The sequence below is a fragment of the Protopterus annectens genome, chromosome 9.part0 (assembly GCF_019279795.1).
Source record: "Protopterus annectens isolate FY-2018-M chromosome 9.part0, PAN1.0, whole genome shotgun sequence".
NCBI classification, from domain to species: Eukaryota; Metazoa; Chordata; order Ceratodontiformes; family Protopteridae; genus Protopterus; species Protopterus annectens.
The window spans coordinates 290,655,239-290,678,160 of NC_056743.1; the positions used below are offsets into that span (position 1 = coordinate 290,655,239).

Below are 22,922 nucleotides of genomic sequence, written 5' to 3' on the forward strand. Positions count from 1 at the left end.
TATTTCCAGAAACATGGTGTAGCAATGGGGGCATGCTGTGCGAACAGCTATGCTAACTCCGTAGTGGCACAATGGGAGTTGGATGAGATGTTTGGTTTGAATACATTCAATGGTCATGTTTTATTTTATCGTCGATTTGTGGACGATGTGTTTCTGGTGTGAGAAGGCACTGTCGAACAATTGCAAGGTTTTGTTTAACAACTTCATAGATCATCTGACTTTTTTAGGTTCACTTTGAAATATTCTACTTCCTCCATTGAATTACTGGATGTATTAGTTACCAAGCTCCCAGATTTATCTATAACCACCAGTTTGTTTAAGAAGGATTGTCATAAAAATCCCTTCTTCATAGGAACAATATGCACCCTAGAAGGGCGTTTAACAATATTGTCAAAGGACAAGTCATGAGGGCTTCTTGGTTACATGACACAGAGGAAAGCTATAGAATGGGTCTTAATTCCTTTAGTAAGAACTTGGGAGAATGGGGCTACAGGGAGATTGAAACAGCCCCTGTCCTTGAACAAGTTGATAGATTGAGGGAGGGGTGAGCTAGGCCATATTTTGTGGCAGCCACAATAGCTGGAGCCGACTGTGGCCCTGGGACTTTGATGGATAAGACAGACAGGGATATGGCAAAAGTTCCATTGTTTTACACCAGTAATGTAAACTGCATTAAACAGGTGTCTGAAAAAAATTGGTCCATATTACTTACAGATGAGAAGATCAGAAGGGTTGTTGGACTCACACCACATTACTGTTATAAGAACTGCATTTCCATTAAGAAAATGCTTTGTTACCCAGATAGGAGATCAATAGAGTATGTGGCACTATGGGCACCTTTCCTTGTGGATGATGTAGGTTTTGTGAACACATTGATGATTGTAGTGATGTTTTTGTGCACCCTGATACTGGTAGGGGCTATAAATTTGAAGTTAAGGCTGACTGTAACACTAGGCATATAGTCTACCTAGCCCGATGGACCTGTTGCCAACGATTTTATGCTGGCAAAATGGACCGTTAACTGAGGGAACGTATTAGGGAATGCCTATATATTGTATGTACAGGGAATACCACCAGCACTGTAGCTAGATATGTGATAAGCAGTGCAGAACATCATGCCTTCAAATTTAGGGTGATTGAAGTTATTAGAGAGGCAGTTAGATTAGGTGATATAGCAAATAAGACAGAGGGAGCAGAACTCTGATGGATCCTGCGGTTAAGAGCAGACAAGGAAGCAGGACCTAATGGGGTAGTCTCCATTAGACCAGTATTGAACTCTAGGAAGGTACTTAAATGATGTGGGGGAGGGATTTTTATATGGGCTGTACTAGATGTTCATATTTATGTGTTTTTCTTTAGGCATTATATGTCATTACATAAAATGTTTTTATTTTTAATACTGCTTTAAATTTGGACTTGGCGATGACATCATCACATTGATATGCATTAGACATGGATGCCTTGATTCACAGCAAAATGTAGAGTGAGTTCTTTTATTGGATGATTTTAATTATGTTTGCTATATAATTGTTGTGTTAGACTCTATTTTAGTATTATATGGTCTGAGGAAGCCACCGCCATGTGTTGAAAGCACTTACCTTTGTCGAATAAAAGTCTTTGAGTTTATGATAACCGTGCTTTGTAGTCATGTGTTTATCTATTTTTACCTGCAGTGCAGCCTCTCCCATTGATTACAGTGGGTGACTACAGCATTTTTGCTGAGGAAGTTCTCTTGGTTGGCTATATTAGTTTATGCAGCTCAATATAAATGGGTAGTTATTGGTATTTCCAAGAGAGAGTAGGTGGATACTTAGCATTTAATGCTCTTCCCAGTTTCTTCCTTTACCCTTTAACATGACTTGTGAGTCTGCCTTCCATACTGATGCTTTTTCCTTTTATGGAAAATCATTGCAATATAGCAGTCTTTGAAATGGAAAGAGTTGGTCTGAGGGTTGACCACTCTTATTATGGCTTGCCAATTGCAGTAACATTTTCTGATTCCCAGGGTCAACTTAAAACAGAACAATCTAAACCTATGATGTTGTCTGTGTCAGCTTCTGGTAATAAACTGAAAGTATTAACTGTAGACATACTCTGAGTTAAATGCGGTAAAATGTATCATATAGTTACATTTATACTAGCCTGCTATAACAGTAACCACTGAAAAACATACTAGTAAAGATACTGAGGCTATGGAATGTGCTAAATTGTACAACATAATAACTGACTTATCTTTCTTCTATTGAGCTACTGCAACTTTAAGTATCTTACTTGATGGCAGAGAGCTGATGCACATAGTATACTTACAAAGGCACACTATCTTAGTACAAGACTGTATGTGTCAGCTACTTGGGCAGGGACATGAAGCACTGGTTGGACAGAGGGTGCTGGAGGTCTTGACTTGGCCACTCAGCTGAGATATCAACTCTATAGCTGTGCCATTGGAGAGTCTTATTGGAGATGTGGAGAAGGAGGGTGAAACCAGCCCCAAACTGACTGTGGTCTCTGTGTGCTCTTAAGGGAAATGTTTTGCTTTCAAATTTCAATAAATGAGTCAGTGATTTTTAGAAAAAAGTGACTGTGCTGGTGTGTAATCTCATTTAAAGACACCTGGATAATGTAAATATGGTGAGGATTATTACCTGATTACAGACCCTTGCATAAGTAAAAGGAAGGCCTTACTGGTTATTGTAGTGCTTACAAGTCTGTATGCAGAAGGAGTGGACAAAGTTCATTCAGGATGGCTATATCTGATTTTGAGCAATTCAGAGATCATTCTAACTCTAGTATGTTAAGCCGAAGGAAAGCTTTATAACATTCCGTCACTCACACATTACAGGAAGTACTGTGTGATAAAACAGTGTAAAGTGTCTGGCTGAACCTTTAAAAGGATCTCATGGAAAGATAAATTTTGTCCTCATCTTTATAAAATCTGTTTGATACTTTCCAGTCTGTTTGTCAAACAGTGAATAAAACAATCAAGCCATTTACCAGTCCAAGTAGTTTCACAAATATAACATGATCAACACTTTCCCCCACTGAGATTTACAGTTAGGATTGTCTGACATATTTCTATAAAGTGACTATTTTAACTTTCACTTTCATGTGTTTGGAGAATCATATTGAAGATAAATATATTACCACTTATATGCAGGTTTTACTTAATGTTGCCTAACCGAAGGCCAATGCTTTCATTTTCAGTCACAGCTAAAATAGCAAGAAAGTGGTATAAGTAACCACATCTGATATGGAAAATAGACTGGCAGAGCAGTGAGACCAAAACATATAAAAATGTGTCATGCCTCAAATAGATGACATTTTTTTTTTGCAGTGTTAAAAGGAAAGCATCCTCACTCATGCATTCCTGAAAAGCTTGGTATTTAAGTGGCTAGGCCAAAAACAGTATTTTTTTCATTTTGTTCATAATGAATATATTGCTGCATAACACATTCTTACACTTCCAAGTAAAACAGTCTTGTGCACAATAATCATGATCTTTCAAAACATGCAGAAATGCAGACCATATGGCAGTGCCTTGCAAACCAGGTAAATAAATAAAGTATTGAGAAATACATTTTCAGTAATTGTAAGGTTTTAATTTACAAACTTTTTGGCACATTTTGTTTTAGATACATAAATTCTCAAACTGAGACTGTTAAGAATGCATTATTATAGCAATAACCCATGCCTGGGTGTGGGTAATGCTGGATTTACCCACGGTTGGCGTGGTTTGGTCCAGAGGGCGAAGCCCGAGGGACCAAACAAAGCCAACCGTGGGTAAATACAGCATTACCCACACGCAGAAGTGGGTTATTGCTATATCTATGACATTATTTAAGAAAAGAAACTATTACTTTTCTTAAATAATGGCATAGCATAATGCCTGTTTACTGCCCTTCCGCAGATGTCTGGCATCGCGGCAGTTCTGATGTACTGCGCACCTCGCGGTACATCAGAGCTGTGAGCAAAAACGGAGAAAGCAAGATCTCCGTTGCTTTTTTTTTTACTGTTTTCACTATGTTAAATGGGTTTAACATAGCGAGACAGATTTAAAATAAGCAACGGAGATGTCCGTTGCTTATTTTAAAACTGTCTTGCTATGTTAAACCCATTTAACATAGCAAAACAGTAAAAAAAGCAACAGAGATCTTGCTTTCTCCACTGTTTTTTTTTAAAAACCTGTCTCGCTATGTTAAATGGGTTTAGCATAGCGAGACAGCTTTAAAATAAGCAACGGAGATCTCCATTGCTTATTTTAAAGCTGTCTCGCTATGTTAAACCCATTTAACATAGCAAGACAGTGTTTTAAAAGTAGAGTTATACTAATGGAAAAAAGTCCGGGCGACCGCACCTTTTTCCATTAGTATAACTCGATTTACAATGTGCATGCTGGCCAATCAGCGTGCACGTTTTGGGGGAGGTCATGGTATAATAAAATATTTAATTGTCTATATACCTTGCCTCCTCTAGAAATGCATGGCTAAGATAAAGTCATAAACAAAAGAAACTAAGGTGAAGTATGTACACTTGAATTCAGTTTACCTTAACAAATAAGGAAGCATTTTCATACTTTTTACATGCCACTATACTTTTGCTTATTGATTCTTTTGGCTTTTTTTTTCAATAGTTGGACCACTTTTTAACATTTGACTTTACTTCAGCTAAAATATAAGCTAGCTGGTTTTAGTCTGCACCATTTTACATAAAGCAAAATACTAATGTCACCAATATTTAACAATGGAGTGGCAAAGTATCAAACATTTGCTCCCCACTTTCATTCTTTCCTGATTTATCCAACTATAAATCCCCTAAACTACTTATTGACTGATCAGCCAATGTCATACTCTCTACAAAATATAAAAAAATTGTAATCTCTCAAGTATTCAAAGAAAAACAATAAACTGTTGTTATGTTAAGCAACAATATAGCTTTGAATTTTTTGTGTAAACAGTTATATGATTTAAAGACTGAAAGTGCAATCACTGAGAAAAGTAATGCAATAGCTGTCATATAACAAAACCAATTTAACACTGTCTTACATAAGTGAAACCTGTAGCAATGACTGTTTTCCTGCTTTTTGTTTTTTTTTTAACTTTCTAAAATCTTGTTGATAAAAACAATGAGAAAATACATTACTGCGATAGCAACCTAATTAAAATATTTAGTGATAGTTAAAGCCATTGCTAAAGCAAGCACTGGCCATGTAAAGTACAACAGAGCATATATCAGGTTTACTATTCTTCTTCATATAGCAGTCTGTACCTAATATATCAGCTGAAATCAAAAATATGAACATGGAATGTAAATGTATCTAATGCTATAAATTTAGATAAGAATTGAACTGTGGTTTGTATGCAATGTTAACTATTTTTGTGTTTCTAGTATGGTGCTGCCTTCTTTCAAAAATACTAAACTAAAATTATTTTCTATAAACAAATGTCTATATGCATACTATCAGAGCTTACAATTTCAAGTCAGTATATATTCTTTATTAAGAAAGATTTCAGTGGGATTTATAAAATATGTGATATGTGTTTTTATTTATATTTCTTTTAGTAATTGTTTAAAAGCATATGTGATGAGCACAAGAAGAGTACAGACATCCAACATCCTTGAAAATGATGAAACTACTTTGTATAGATTTAGTCATGGAGCTTGGCATTATTTTAAAATGCTTGTAATTCAGTTTGTTTTACGTTATAAAAACTAAGCAATCATATTTATGTTTTCAGAACTGAAGGGTGCATTCCTTTCTGTCCTCCCAATATGGTACTAGATGAAGTGGCCCAAAAATGTGTATACTTAGAAGACTGTAAGTACATTCTTTCTTATTTTCACATTGTTTTATTTAATCAGGGATTTATTTTATTTCTAGAAGTGTTTCTAGATAAATTGTTTTACATAAGTACCAGCAATAAGGACCTTAACTTATCTTTAGCTGCTCTAAAAAGCAAGTAAAGAACATGCAGCTGATAAAGTGAAAACGGAACAGTTCTCCTTGTTATCTGATGCTTAGTCACTTTTCTGTAGCATGTCACTTACTGTGGCGGGAATATCCACACTATTGTTATGGGCAATCTGTTTAATTATTAACCTTTTTAATTTTAAATATTTGCATATTGCATAATGTTGTCCATAACATGTAGTAGCAGTCTATGATGAGCTTAATCTTTCTCTGTAGTTTAATAACTCACTTTCTTGCTGCCATAACATGTACCTTTGACCTTGTCCATGTGCCTTCTAGTATCTATTGGTTCACTTATTCTGGGACTTTTAGCTAAGGTCACGTAATATGTCATCTGGCTTTTATTGTTTGGCCTTCAATTGCTATATTAAAATAAAATAATTAAGTTCTAAATGGTATTCATCTAATCTCATATCAGTGTTGAAATACAACAGCAAAATTTTGGAGAAGTCACAATCCTTCTCATAACTGTATGTGCTGATAAAAATGTAACAGGGACGTATTTAGCATAAAACAACTAATTAATGTATCAATGCACTGTGAAATATTCTCTATAACCTGTGGGCACAGATTCCAACATAAACCTGCTATTTTCTGACTTGCAGCTATTTTGGAATTTCACAATGCATGTGATAAAACTCCTTCCTCTCTGACAACATTTAAACGTCAGCTGATTTAATGACAGGAATTTGTATACCATATATAGGGACAGAGAAAGGGAGAAAGGGAGAGTGAAAGAGAAAGAATGATTAGGAGAAGGAGCATACGGAGTGCATTTCATAGAGAGACACAATGCATTTTAGACAGCAGGGATACGTGTCAGAAGTCTTACTTTAGGTGACTAAAAAGAGTAATAAAAGTAGGCTAACTAATACCATTCAAAAACTATTATACAACTGATATGGTAGCTTTGGTACTCTGTTTTGGAAATCAGAATCATAATCACATTTATTGGACAAGTATGCACACATACAAGAAATTTTACTCCAGTTTCATTGACTCTCCAAGTATGAATTACATAAACGACATACCTACGGCTATTAAGAACAAAACAAACAACATACATGCAACTATTAAGAACAAGTAAAAAAAATGTAAATATACATATAGAAATACATAAAAGCTGCAAAGTGCAACTCAGTGAAGAAGTACTGAAATACACTCTGAAATAAACAAGTATTAACAATACTTGGAGGCTTGGGAAAAAGAATATCCCAGCCTAATAAGCTGAGTTAATCGTTTATGAACTTGATGCCTTGTGGAAAAAAACTGTTCTTATATCTGCTTGTTTTGGTGTGTATTAATCTATATTGCCTGGCTGATGTTAATAGTTCAAAAAGATAGTAGCCTGGATGTGAAGGGTTAGTGATGATTTTCCCTGCCCTTTTCATGACTCTGGAATAGTACAGGTCCTGTAAGGGGGGCAAACTAGCAACAATGATATTTTCGGCAGACCTGACTATTAAATGTTAACTGTTTTTGTCATGATTAGACAGAGGTCCAAACCACACTGTTATGGAAGAGCTGTGAACAGACTCAGTGACTGCTCTATAGAACTGAATCAACAGTTACTGTGGGAGATTGAACTTCTTCGGCTGCTGCAGAAAGAGCATTCACTGTGTGCCTTTTTTGTGATGGACCCTACATTGGTCTCCCACTTCAAGTCCTGAGAGATTATAGATCACTAAAACTTTGAAGGATTCCACAACTGACACAGTAGTATTAAATATAAAGAGGGGGAATAATATTGTAGTACCACTCCTAAAGTCCACTGTCATCTCCACAGTTTTAAGAGTGTTCAGCTCCAGATTATTCTGACTACACCAAAGGGACAGCTGCTCAACCTGTGGTCTGTATGCAGACTCATCACCATTCCTGATGAGCCTGTTGATAGTTGTATCATCCACATATTTAATACATTTGACAGAGGGGTCTTTAGAGTTGCAGTCATTACTGTAGAGGGAGAATAGCAGTGGAGAGAGCACACATCCCTGAGGGGCACCTGTATTGATTGTGCAATAGCTAGATGTAAATTTCCCCATTTTCACCTGCTGTTTCCCATTGATCAGAAAATTGCTGATCCATTGACAGGTGGAGACAGGAACAGAAAGCTGGGAGAGTTTCAAGTGAAGAAGTTTCAGAATTATTGTATTAAATGCAGTGCAGAAGTCCACAAACGGAATCCTTGCATATGTCCCTGAGTTATCAAGATGTTGCAAGATATAGTGCAGGCCCATATTAACTGCATCATCAACTAACCGGTTCTCTCACTAAGCAAACTGAAGGGGGTCCAATGAGGGAGCTCTAATGTCCTTCAAGTAAGCTAACACCAGCCTCTCAAAAGTCTTCATGACCACCAGTGTCAAAGCAACAGGCCTGTAGTCATTCAATCCTGTTATACTGGATTTTTAGGCACTGGAATGACTGTCGCACTGGAATGATTGTGGCTTGTTTGAAATATAAGGGAACATCACACAGCTCTAAGGATTTATTAAAAATCTGAGTAAAAACAGGAGCCACTTGATTTGCACAGGTTTTTAAACAGGACGGTGAAACCCCATCTGGAAAAGCTGTTTTCCTAATTTGCTGCCTTTTAAAAAAATGACACATGTTCTTTTCAGAGGTAATTAATGCAGGTTGAATGTGAGAATGTGTGGAAGAGAGAGTTATATGTCTTAACATTGAGAGAGCTGGTGACACTGTCATTTGTAGCCTCAGGCTTATCAGACCTGCAGTAAAAAGCATTCAAGTCATCAGCCAGCTGGTAGTTAGCTGCAGTATAGGGGGATGGTTTCCTGTAGTTTGTAATGTTTTGTAAACCTTTCCAAACTGATGCAGGATCATTGGCTAAAAACTGTTTTTTTTTAGCTTGTCAGAGTAATACTTTTTAGCCACTTTGATTTCTTTTGTCAGTGTGTTCCTTGCCTGTCTAAAAAGTGTTATATCCCCACTTCTATAGGCATCTTCCTTGGCTTGACAAAGCTGTTTAAGTTTAGCAGTAAACCAGGGTTTGCTGTTGTTAAATTTTAACCAGGTCTTAGTGGAGACAGACATATCCTCACAGAAGCCAACATAAGATGTTACTGTGTCTTCCAGTAAATGCACGTTAGCAGCAGAGACTTCAACAACACTCCAATCTGTACAATCAAAACAGGCTTGCAGCTTCAGCTTTGCCTCAGTAGTCCCCCGTCTCACTGTATTGATCACAGGTTTAACAGATTTTAACTTGCTCTTATAGGTAGGAAGGAAATGAATCAGACAGTGGTCAGAAAAGCCCAAAGCTGCAAGGGGGACAGCACAATAAGCATGTTTTAACACTGTATAACAATAATCCAATGTATTCCTTTCTCTGCTAGGACACTCCATATGCTGTGGAAATTTAGGAAGTTAATAATCAGAAAGGATTTTGGATAATTCTGCTCCAAGCACATTATCTGATCAGACAGTTTTTGTAGTGCCGCTCTCACACAGGCTTGAGGTGGATTGTAAATACTAACCAGAATAAATTAAGAGAACTCCTGAGGTGAATAAAAAGGTATACAATTAACACAAAACATTTCTAAGTCAGGGCAGCGCATTTTACTTAACACTGTGACATCATTACACCAACCTTCATTGATATAAAAACAGATTCCACCTCCTTTACTCTTCCCTGAATTCTCCAATACTCTGTCCATTCTGTAAAGTTGAAAGCCAGGCAGATGTAATGCAGAGTCTGGAATGGATTCATTTAGCCAGGTTTCTGTGAAACACAATACAGAAGAAAGTGAAAAATCCTTGTGAGTTTCATTGAGAAGTAACAGTTCATCCATCTTATTGCATAGGGAATGAAGGTTTGCCAGATGTAAACTTGGGAGTACCGCCGTTCAAAAACCTCTTTGTCTTAGGCTAACAAGTGTACCAGTGCGCTTCCCTGTTTTGCTATGCTTGTGTCTACCTTTAATGCTGACAGCTGCTGCTCCTCCAGTTAGGATCTTCAGAAATTTTGTTAATTGTGAAAAATCCGGTTTCAAATTGGATGAAGTGAATTGCTGAATTTTTAACAATTCTTCATGAGTATACTTAATTACAGTTGAATACCAAAGAACAGGACAAATAAACAAAAACAAACAGGATACTAGAGAGCACTGAAATGAAGCTGCCATTCATGGAGCCATCTTGTTTAAATTAGGAAATTAAGAAGAGCTGTTAGAAATCAAATAATATCCAACTGATATATGACCCAGACCCATCCATCAGCATAAATTAAGTAGCTGGTTTCCTAAAATGCTATGATTTTGTGAGTGCTAGGCAACCACTCTACTTTTGTGGCAGACTTTTTGTTTTAAGTCATGTCACTAAGGTGATCAGTTACATTTCTGATGAACAATTTATTTAATTTCACATTAATTCTACTATACACTAAGTCCATTTTATCATAAATATGCAGTTATCTATATGAGTGCAATCTCAGCATATCAGTTGTATCTATTCTGTAATTAACATGTCGAGGACTGCTGTTTTCATACTCCCTGACTATAAAAAGTGTTTTAGTTTTAGTGAAAGTGAGATCAGTGGGGTAAAGTTCTCTAAACTTCAGGATATATTATTACTACCCTGATCATTTGGGACAGATACACTATTGATGATCTTGCAATTGCTAATCTTCATATGCCAGGAGAATAAATTGAACAACAAACTTCCAATCAAAAGAATTAGTAGGTCATCATTAATTTCATTTCCTTAGACATAATAAACAATATAACTCTGCATCACTGGTACATTGGTATGCTCACCCTCCACCAGAAGCCATGGTTGCCAGTTTTCATTGTCACGACTCTGACACAGTCAAACAGGAACTCCAGAGATGGCTATGTCCACCATGATGTCCCTCTGTGAAGCAGCAAGTCCAACAATGACTCAAAAATAAATAAATAGGCTAGGTGGAAATGGAAAAATTCAGAGCAAAATGAGGATGATGAGGTTAGATAAGACTGAGAGCAAACTGGGATTGGGGGAATGGACAAGACTGTCGGGCAGTTAGCAAAGTGGATTAATGGTCTAAGCTCACAACGAGCATGCATCCCGTAGTCAAGGGTACAGAGTTTGACTTTTTAGGGGTTGGGGGTTGGAGGTTGGTATAATGGGGAAGGTGTATACCTCACAGATGCAAGTTACAGGGTTTGATTCTCACCTTTGGAAGGGAAATTGGATAGGTTTAAAAAGGTTCTTAAAGGCAGCTAGTCTAGCACTTACCTATGAAGTATGAATATAATCCTGCCAAACGGGCTCCAATGGCTCGAACAGAACAACGTCAGGAAACTCAGCTCAGGAAATCTGTTGAAACACAGTGATATGTCCAAAAATGCACCCACAGTCAAGTACCAGCCGATTGATGAAAACACAGGTTTAATTCCACAATACACAGGTATCCACAGGTATCCACAATACACCGGTTTCCACAATACACAGGTTTAGCGCTTTCATCTACACCAGGTAGACTTCTTCAGAACCAATTAACACTAGTTACATCAGCTTATTTAAAGCAGTTTTGGCGCCAAAAATTCCATATAATGCATAATAAAAGGTACCTCTCCCTAAAAAGTTAAAAATAGCAATTCTACTTATGTATTTAAAACAAATAAAGCTTGTAATGAACCACTAACCTTAGGAAAATACAAAAGATATTATGTATGAATAAATATATGAATATGTATAAATAAATAAATAAGTATATAGTGATTATTACAGTTTACTATATACTAAAAAGGCAATATGGTTAAAATGGATTGTAATATTTATAATATATATAAGAAAATTATCAAACACAATAAGGGGGTAAATTGTGTATGTAAATAATGTTAGCCACGGTCCAATAGTAAAAAAGGTTTAATACTAATACTATCGTTTAGACCTGGCCATGAAGTGGCATCGCACAAAATCTGCCATTTTGTTTCAAGGCAGGACAATCCTACCTTCCAATTACCCCCATACTCGCTCACCCCTATTTGGTCAATAATTAAAAATGTAAAACTGTGATGGGAACCTTTTTCACTGATGTGTTTACTTAATGCATTATTCATGTCAACTTTTTTAATTTTGTACAAGTGTTCGTATATGCGGGTTTTTAGCTTTCTTTCTGTCTTCCCAATATAATATGCTTGGCAGCAGGAACAAATAGCCAAATAAACCACCCGCATAGAATTGCAGTTTCCTTTCTTACCATAACATATAGTTCTGTTCTTGTTACATAGTTTAATGATGTTCCTCTCATTTATGTATTGGCAATACCTACAACTACCACATTTGTGAGTGTGCTCATCTTTGGATTTACTCAAATCCTTTTTCTTTCCCCCCTCAACGATCCTCTTAATATTGACTGAAGTTTTGAACACACTAGTTGGATGGGTTCCCAATACTGAAGCAGTGTCCTCAGAACTTAAAAATATATCCCAATGTCTGTTCAAAATCTCCTTAACTAAGTTGGAAAAAGGGTTGAACATGATAACGCACACGTTCGTTCTATCACCAATCACTTGCTTTTGGATGTTCTTCCCTACAAATGTGCCTCCTAACAGGGGAATATACTTGTTTCCCCATGATCTGATGACATATTGGGTTACATCTGTCACCATCTCTGAAGGGTATCCTCTGGCCAAAAACATATTAGAAACAGTGTCCATCTGTTCCTCCATATCCTGTCTCGTGGAACACATTCTTGCGACCCGAATGCATTGTCCCTTGAGAACATTGCGAAAAATGTGAGGGGGATGACAGCTGCCAAATTGTATATAATCATTTGAGAAGGTGGATTTCCTGAAAATTTTAGACTGAAAACCATCATTCGTGTTGCTAATATAGGTGTCTAAATAAGGTATACCAACCTTCTCCACCTTGTGTGTAAATCTTAAAAAATTAGTAGTACTGTTAATGTATGCTATAAAGTTAGGTATGTCTTCTGTTGGCCCCTTCCAGATGATAAATAAATCATCCAAAAAACGCGTGTAAAGAGCGATGTGTTTAAAGAATTCACTAGACTTAACATATACGTCCTCCCACTCTAGCATAACAAGATTTGCAAAAATGGGGGCACAAGACGCCCCCATCGCAACTCCTCGAATTTGTTTGAAGTATTCCCCTTGAAACTGGATATAATTGTGTGAGAGAACAAGTCCCATCATATCCAATATCAAACAAATTTTATCCCATGTAAGGTCAGAGTATTTCCTTAAGCTATTTTCAAAATATTCAAGACCTGTTGTATAGGGAATACAGGAGAACAAATCCTGAACATCTATCGTGAGAAATGTTATGTCACGTGACCATATGTCCCGTTTTAAAGTACTCAAAAAGTCCCAAGAGTCCTTAGTTAAGTGTGGAACTTTATTGTAGATGTGTTTGCACCAAAAATCTATTGCTACCCCTAAGTTAAATGTTTTTGACCTTGAACCAGAAATAATAGGTCTAAAGGGGGGGTTTTCAACACTTTTGTGGATTTTAGGTATCCCTACTATTCTAGCCATTACAGGATGTTCGGTTCTAATGAATCCATATTCCTCATTTGTGATACGGTTGTCTAAAAGATATTCCTCTATTGTTAAATCTATTCTATGATAGCCAATATTAATCTGATTGAGGGATATCTCTTCATAATTGCCAGAATTAAACAGAATGTCTTGAATAGCTTTACAATATACGTTTGTGTCATATACCACCAAACCACCCCCTTTGTCCGGTTTCATAATTCTGATTTCACTGTTGGCAACAATCTGGTCCAAACACTCTCTTTCTCCCTTAGTTAGATTGTCACAAAAAAGTGAAAAATAACCAACATCTCTCCGAATATTTTCGTACAAATGATAAATGTCCTTACAGACCATACGCTCATAATTACTGATTTGTACATTAGTTGTAGGGATATAAGTACTTTTTCTCACTAATGTTTTAGGTACATCGTCCCTAACCGTGTCTTTGAACTGCAGTGCTAATTGGAGCCTGCGACAATACAACTTAACTTCCTTGATGGTGTCGAACAGATTAAACTTGGCAGAAGGAATAAACTTCATTCCCTTACTAAACAAACTAAAAAAAATCTTGTGAAATGTACACATCAGTAAAATTGTACACTTTGAAGCCTTTAAAAGTGTAAACAAAAACTTTATTATCACCTGCCACAGCGTTTAGTGTGTATTTGTCACTCGCACATCCTTCACTAACTACGTATTGTTGGATGACCGATAAATCATGTGTGTCCCTACAATTGGGGGGAATTTCTAAAGCGCTAAACCTGTGTATTGTGGAAACCGGTGTATTGTGGATACCTGTGGATACCTGTGTATTGTGGAATTAAACCTGTGTTTTCATCAATCGGCTGGTACTTGACTGTGGGTGCATTTTTGGACATATCACTGTGTTTCAACAGATTTCCTGAGCTGAGTTTCCTGACGTTGTTCTGTTCGAGCCATTGGAGCCCGTTTGGCAGGATTGATTTATTGGTTGGTTCACTACACTTTTTCTAAGTATGAATATAAGACTGAAAAGAAACTGAACTAAGAGGGACCAGGCAAGACTGAAAATCCACTGGCTTAGCTTGAAGAGACAAGGCTGATATAGAGAACCAGGGCTGGAGGAATGCCTACGAATCATAAACTCTAATTAGGGGAGGGGATACATGACAAGGCACAGTCAATATGTAGCTAGTCCTCAGGTCTTCTATGGAACATATTAAAACACTGTGGCTGCATAAAGATTAGAATGACTAAGATGTTCTTCATATTGATCATTGCTGCAGAAGACTTTGCTATTTGGGTTATATCCTGATAATGATATAACATCCGTCCAACTTCCAAAGCTTCAGGGCACCTTCTACATGCCCAAACTGTTAGGCAGCTCAAACTGAGCTGAATAAAAGACAAGTTTGGGCCTGAAGCTCTTCAGAGCTTTACTGCTGATGAAGAGTATGTTTCTCTGAGGCATTTGAGGATCAATGATTAGTTTCTGCTTTCCTTTGCTAGGAAGATAAGCTGCCATGGGGGGGGGAAGGGGGCTTCCATTTTCTTAAATGAGTTATAGTTTTATTGCTTTCTTCTTTGGGAAAATTATTTTAAAGCTAGAAGCAGTGTGTTTTACCTGACTATCTCAAGACTGCAACTTTGTTTAAAATGGTGCACTGATTAACTGAAAACATATTTTCTGTGGAGAGATTGTGTTTATTTTTCAGTTGTGGGTTGCCATAGTGTTATAAAGTGCTTTTACTGAGTTTCTTTTTTCTGTCAAAAAGTAACTTTTCTGGACTGGTACTTTTACTGGCATTTGCTACATCTTTTCCCTGAGAAAGAGGCACCATTTTGGCTCGAACATGGAACAGATTGCCAGTCCTAGGGTCGGTCCTTCTTCTAGCCACAAAAAGAAAAATTTAAGCAAACAGCTTTTGCCACCACATCAGGCTAGCAATTTGCCTCAGCCACAGGTAGGTGACTCTGCTGTAGCCATTTGTTGTACCTCAGTCCACTCATTTTTTTACCCTGGATTGTTCTGGTGTAGAACCTATAGCTACATCTTCTGTAGGTTTTGGAGCCCCTCAGTGGTAAGTCACTGTTGACAGTGCTGGAAGAGAGAACAGAGAAGGCCTCCCTGTTGTGTCGAGAATGCTGTACCCATCCCTGGGAAGGCAGTGGCTGCTATCAGTAACATGGTTGACCTCATTTTTCCTTTCATTAAGAAAAAGAAAACCTAGCATGTATCTACTCTTCCTTAAATGTATTTGGATAGGAGTAGTTTATTGGGGCTACCTCAGGTTTTAATTCAGACTATTGATCCTTCTTGGAAAGTAGTTTCTGTAAAAGAAGAGGGATTCCTCTTTTCCTTAAGAAATTCAAGGTTCTGAATCCAAACAGGAAGATGCAGGGATGACTAGAGAATTTTGTCCTTGGGTTTCTAATTTAAACTCAAACTGAAACAGACAGGATCCAGGAAGTTAGAATTGGGGAGTCCACCTCTACAAAGAGGCCAGTGACAAGCAGAGTCCCTCAGAGATTGTTCCTGGGAGAGCTTAGTTTCTAAATGTCCCTGTGGAGGTTTCTCTTTCCATGAAACTATTGCTAAAATTCCCCAGTGTTTTCAGTGGCAGAACATTGTGGTTGCTTAGTCCTGAGGAAAAGATTTTAGTTGCTATAGAAAGATTTTCTAGATCTTCCACTCATTCCACCTGTTCTGTCTGCTTTAGAGGATGTGTGTGTGTCTTACTGCCTGCAGTTTTCCTGACAGTCCCTAAAAAAGACATTTAGGATATATAAGGGTCCTCAGTCTTTTATATTTTTCTACATTATTCCCAAACCTGACCTAGCAGCTGTAGCCTTAGTTGACTCTATTAATTCTAATACTACTCCTTTTAATGAGGATGCAAACATTATTAATTGGTATGGAAAAAAAATTATACTTCTACAACTTTGATTTTCAGAATTTAAAAATGTCAGGCTCATACTATGCATTCTGTTTTGACAAATTGTAAAAGTATGATCGATTTTCTATTTACAGTTTCTTCTTGTAGAAGAATCTGCTTTAAATAACTTGGTTCCTTCTACTGCGCAAGTCACTACTCATCTTTTGTAGTTGATACTGTTGATACTTCTTCCAGGTCTATGGTCACTAGTACTGTTTTACGGAGGTTTGCTGGGCTGCATTCTCACAGCCTTCCAGATGATGTAAAAAATATGTTATTAAATTATTCCAGAGATTTAGTGATGAAAGGGGCAGGCTGATCCAGGGAATGTCTAAGCTTTGTCATCCCTCCTTTTCATAACTGACCAAGGATTTTATTTCCCCTCATCTAGTTTTAGCAAAAACAGAATAAACCGTCTCAGCAGAATTCAGGTAAACTGACATTTAAGAAGAAGTTGCAAGGGGATTAAAAAAAAAAGTCTCAAACCTCCCCAAAACAAGGACAGTCCAGCAAGTCTGAATGACTGTTCAAGAGACGTTGGGGCTCCGTAACACCCAAAAAGTCTAAATCTCCACTTTTCTCTTTGGCAACAGATAGTTTCAGACAAATGCATTCTGGAAATCATTCATCATGGTTATAGATGGCAGTGGGAGGAAATTCCTCCTTTTCAGGGGGCAATTCTTCATCCTGTAGATTCAACTCATTTCTTTCCACCTGTTCTTCATCCCATGCTGTTCCAAGGAGTGATAGAACCAATTTCTGCTTTCTAGGTGGGCAAAGGGTTTTATTCAAAGATGTTCCAAGTGCCAAAGAAAGAAAATGCTTGGAGACCAGATCTGCATCTTTCTTTCCTAAACCTGTTTGTGATAGTGCCAAATTCAAAAAGGTGTCACTTCACAACTTGTCACCTCTTCTTCTTCTTTACTTGTTCATCTAGACTTCACATGCTTCTTAAGGTTTTGTATATCTGAATTACATTAGCAGTTCTCAACTGGCAAAAATCTGTTCATGCAAAAAGGTCTGGAAGTTAGATGCCTTTTCTTTTCTTTGGAAATAAATGTTCCTCCATGCCTTTCCAACCTTTCCACTATTATCCAGGGTACTTCTGAAGATTCAGAAGGAAGCCCCCAAGATAACTGTTGTGACTGCCTTCTGGCCCAGGCAATCATGGTTCTCCCTTTTTTTTGGAAATGGTCAGATGCAATTACTACAAGCTTCCTCACCAAATGGATCTACCAACAAAAGAACAGGGGCATTTGATACACCCTGACATCAATCATCTTCAAATGACTGTATGAATGATAGGGTTTTAATTCCTTTTAGGCACCTGTTGTCTGAGGATGTGCAATAGGTATTAATGGAGGCAAGAAAACCTGCTACTAGAAAATCAGTATATTAGTAAATAGAAATTATTTTTTAGCTGGTGCCAACAACATAACCATCATCCATTCAGGGCTAGCTGTTCTCTGGTTTTACAATATTTGTGTGAGTTACTATCTTATGGCCTTTCTTATTCCTCTGTCAAGGTTCATTTATCAGCCACTTCAGCATGTCTGCCCATGAATCCTCCTCTTTCAAGGCAGTTTCATGTCAAAATGTTCTTGAAAGAGGTTTTGCATACAAGACCTCCAAGTAGAGTAGTGGCCCCTCCTTGTGATCTTAATTTTGTGTTAGAGAAGCTTATCTGGCTGACATGAGGGTCTTAATATGGAAAACAGTTTTACTGAATGTCTGACCTCTTCAAGAAGGTTATCCGAAATAAAAGCTCTTATGGTGAGTCAACCCTACCTCATTTTCTATAGTCAGGATTTAAGAACTAATCCTTTTATGCCTAAAGTGGTATCCAAGCTTACTTTAAGCCAAACTATCCAAATACCCATTTTCTTTCCTGAACCTAAAAATGAGGGAGAAAGGATACTCCATGCCTTGGTTGTCCATAGAAAACTCAGATACTCTCTATGACAGAACTAAATGTTTTAGATCTTCAGATCAACTGTTAATTTCTTGTGAAGGTAATACAAAGGGATAACCTGTGTCAAAACAGACTGTTTTGTTACACTTATCTTGACAAATCTATTCCAGGTATGGTTGTGGCCTACTCTACTAGAGCCTTGGATTAATCTATGGCTTTTTGGAAAGGCTTCGATTCTAGAAATATTCTAGAAGCTGCTATTTGATTCCCTGTACATAGTTTTAAAAAAGCACTATACACTTAATTCCTCCTCTAGGTCTCATTCAAGCTTTATTAGGAGCATTCTTCAGGGGCTCCTGGACCCTTCATCTTCCACCTCCCAAATATAATTAGCTATAGTATTCTACCCATATAGCTAAGGCTAATGTAGCAGTGATCAATATGAAGAATATAGTACAGCTGTGTAAGTAAACTTACCATAACAGTAGATGCTCGAATGATCACTGCTGCAGGAGCAGTTCCCTCCCTCCATCCCCCCTGGTTTTTGGTGTGTTTTTAATGCCAAGGCATGGAAATTTATTTTTTGTTATTCCTAGTATTGTCTTTTCAGGGTTTAGCCTCCCTCTGTCTACTGGTAGGAAAGCTCTGAAGGACTTCATACTAAAACTTGTCCTTTAGTCAGCTCAGCCTGAGCTGCCTGACAGTTTGGGTGTATGGAAGGTGCTTTGAAGCTTTGGAAGCTGGATGGTTGTTATATCTTTGGCAGGCTATAACCCATATAGCTAAGGCTACTGCAGCAGTGGTCATTTGAAGATATTCTGTTATGGTCAGTTCAACTTACACAACTGTATTTTCTAAGATAATTGGCCATCTTAATGTGCTGTAGTCAAGTCTGTCTGCCTTCATTTGCTGTTAAATTGTTGTTTTATTTTGTTCCAGATTTAATTTTTTCATATGAGTTGCTGCGTAGAACAGTCTGTACAGGAACTACGTTCCTGCCATTGGAGAGAGAGAAAGGTTGGAGTCCGCAAAAACAAATAAATAAATAAAATGGAACAATGCAGTAAATAAATCTGATCTGCCTGATTAACTTTCCCTTTGTTGTTGTTGCTACTATTTGCTGTGGAGTATTTTACTTAATGCCAATAGATTGAAGATTATTTTTGTGTGTAGCAGGTTTCAGAACTTTAGAAAACATATATTTGTCATTTTGGTGTGCCCTACTTCCCCACCAAATGCACAAACACCCACTACACACACTGTAATTTCAGTCTGATGAACTAGTGGTATGCATTCATTATCATATGTTAGGTAAGTTGTGTGTGAAGGAGAACAGAATAAAAATGAAGGCAAAAATGCTTTCGGGTAGAAAAATCCCTAAGGTTAATGCAGAAGGAATTCCATGGTTGGTGTGGTTTGGGTCCGAGGGAAGCCGAGGGAAAACAAAGCTAACCGTGGTAATTTAGCATTACCCAACAAAGTTATTACTATTTATTATACATTTATAAGAAAAGCTGTTTACTGCCCTTCCGCAGATGTCTGGCATTTGTATAAAGCAGAGAAGAGAAAGCAAGATCTCCGCTATGTTAAATGAGTTTAACAATAAGCAACGGACATCTCCTTAAACTCATTTAACATAGCGAGACTTAAACAAAGCACGGGAGATCTTGCTTTCTCCTACTGTTTTGCTGTGAAATGGAAGTAATAACATGGGGTTTAAAACAGCTTTACAATTTAAAAAAGCAAAGCTGTCTTTAGCTTTTTTATTTTCTCTTGCTGTTAAACCCATTTTGGTATAATGTCAATTATACACCTGGGGAGTAGTAGTGTGTCTCACTTAAAACTAGAGGTTTCAGTTCAAGTGACAGAGCAAAATACAAGATGGTACAGAATTATAACTGCCAGTTAATTCATATAGCCATTGAACAATTCTGTACTTTGTGTGTCTATAGTTTTGATATTTCATTGTTTCTTCTTGCAAATATTATGTAGAAGGGAAACAGAGAAAAAATAACCCCAAAACAGTAGTTATGAACCTGTCTTTATTTTTCCTCAAGAATGATGTCTAAACTTAATACTTTTTGCAACATTTCACAATAGTTTTAACTGCATCTAATTTCTCTGTGACCAGAGCATCTAACAACAGTACCTTTTTTTTTTTTTTTCACTAACAACAGTAACTTTGTCACGTTGCTATGTGATGTACTGGGCTGATATGTCAGTAGGAAGTTTCAATAATAATTAATTTTCATGTCTTGCATTTCCTTCTGTAAGACACCTGCTTTCATAACAAAATAAAACCACCAACTCAGGCTGGGCCAGTAGTAAAGAATGCACCAGAACTCTTTAGGGTTAAAAATTTTAATTTATATGGATTTCAACCAATAGAATCGAACAATCAATTAGTCAAATAAATTACTAAAGGGACTTTACTTTACTAAACCTACTTAAGTACTGAACTCTAAATATAAAAATAAAAAAAGTAAATACATACATTTCATTACTATAAATACACTAAAAATAGACACCTGGTTTCATTCTGGAATATATATTGTCTATTTTTTCAGTGGGCTAGAGCTCTAAGATTATTTAGTCTAGGATTTAAGCTAATGAACTGATAATATTTAATGTACAAGATATTATAAACTGCTTATTTCAAGTCTGAAAACAGTTCTGAAAAAAATAGTTCGAATAACAGTGTATATATAAAGCAGTGTTCCATTGTTTTTTTTTTCTTATCTTATTTTCTTTTGTTTGTGAAGTTACGTCATCCAAAAGGGAAAATATCAGTGTGGAAAACAGATTCCCCATGAGGACCGTCAGAGCAGTGTCTTTTTTGTTTGGGTGAATCTCATGACCATACTACATGCTTGCTTTGTCAAGCGTTTGGCCTTAATACCCTTTGTAGTCATCTGTCATCCCTGCCTGTCTGCCTGTAAAACCAACATCTTATGTTGTTAGTGCAGAGTGTGATGGCAGACTTGTCCTATCCTGAGGGCCAGCCATCTGCCAAGAAAAAGATCAAAACATTTAGGTCAGATTTGCTGCTGTATTACCTCCCCCAGACGTTGCTCTTAAGGCTGGTGAAAGCCCAGAGCATCATCCAGGTGTTTCACTGGATTTCTTTGCCATAACTACGTTGGAGGCTGGGATGTATGCGGCTTCTTGCACATCCTCAGAGGCTCTGCAGATTTCTGTTATGGATGTTGAGGGGGAATCTCAGCTGATAATATCCAAGGGACCAAGGAGAGTGCCACAGATTCTCATTCGGGAAGAGATTCCCATTACATTGATTGAGTGTCAGCAAGGATCCTAACCTCTTAAGGTCTTTAGGGCTGAAAAAGCTTAAAAGAAAAAGCAGAAAACTAAACACATTTCCCTTGCTCCTAAAGAACCCCAACATGAATGGAAAAATTTTACACAAGGGTTGTTTAATGGACTCATGGCCTTAAAGCCTTCCCAGGGAGTTTTTGTTCCTGCCCCCACCTTGGTCTTCTATTCCACTTAAGAGGCCTAGGCAACAGGACTCTTCTGATGAGGACTTGGACTCTGGGGAAGAGCCCTTGACTTACTCCTCTCAGATTCCTTCCCTACTGGACTATGGTTCTGAGAAGGAGGATTCCTTTAGTACAGATTCACCTTTTGAGGAACTTTTTTTGGTGATACTATCTCTCGTATGATGGAGTTCTTTAAATGGACTGTACTGAGGTTACTGACATCCAGAAGAGGTATTATGACGTTCTCCAGATGGACTCCCCCAAGCCCTTTGCTGTACCTCCCATCCTAGCTGCAGCATTGTATATGGAAGACTGTTCTTCTTTTGGCCCTTACTTCATCTAAGAGGCTATCTGAGCTTCAGGCCCTTATGGCTGTTCCTTCTTTTATAGTTTTTCAGATGGACCAGGTGTCTCTTCATACTAATCTTTCATTTGTGCCTAAAGTGGTTAATAAATTGTCTCTTAATCAGTCTATCAGTTTGCCTTCATTTTTTTTCTTCTACACAGTGTGCTAATGAGAAGGGTCTTCACACCCTGGATTTGCATATGCAACTCAGATATTATTTAGATAAGACTTAATAAGATAAGATTTAGATAAGCTATTGGCAAGTCAAAGCAGCTTTTTATTTCTTTTCATCCTAGATCTTTAGGTTTAGCTGTTTCCAAGCAAGCCATTTCTTCTTGGATCTCTAAAGCCATTTCTTTTTATTACTCCTTTCAAGAATCATGTTTTTCTGCTCTATAAAAGCTGATTCTACCAGGGCTGTGGCTTCCTCTGGTGCTTTTTCCAAGGGATTGATATCAATTCCATCCTTAAAGCTGCTACTTGGTCTTCTGTCTATATCTTTACTAAGCATTACAAATTAGATGCTGTTTCCAGAGCAAGAACTGGCTTTGCCAGGGCTATCCTGCATGGGTTTCTTGAGGGCTCTGCTGGGCCTTCTTCCTCCCAAGTTTCCTCTTAAGTTTTTGTACTCTGACTTTAGTAAAGAATACCGCAACAGTGATGTGGAACGACATAGTACAGCTGTGTAAAATCTTATCATAACTGTAGATGCCCTGCTCTCCACTGTTGCAGTATTTAGTCCCTCCTCCCCCTTTTTTCTCTTCTTCTTCATTTCTTCTTTC

At 37.4% G+C, this 22,922-nt stretch overlaps 1 protein-coding gene across 2 annotated transcripts in view; it reads left to right on the plus strand.

The window, feature by feature from the left end:
* OTOG (otogelin) overlaps positions 1-22,922 on the plus strand; it is a 2,079,396-nt gene that overhangs the window by 1,637,712 nt on the left and 418,762 nt on the right. For both annotated transcript variants that reach the window (XM_044082876.1, XM_044082877.1), the window contains exon 35: positions 5,733-5,812. In XM_044082876.1, coding sequence (XP_043938811.1) covers positions 5,733-5,812 — 80 coding nt within the window. The remainder of the gene's footprint in view (positions 1-5,732; positions 5,813-22,922) is intronic.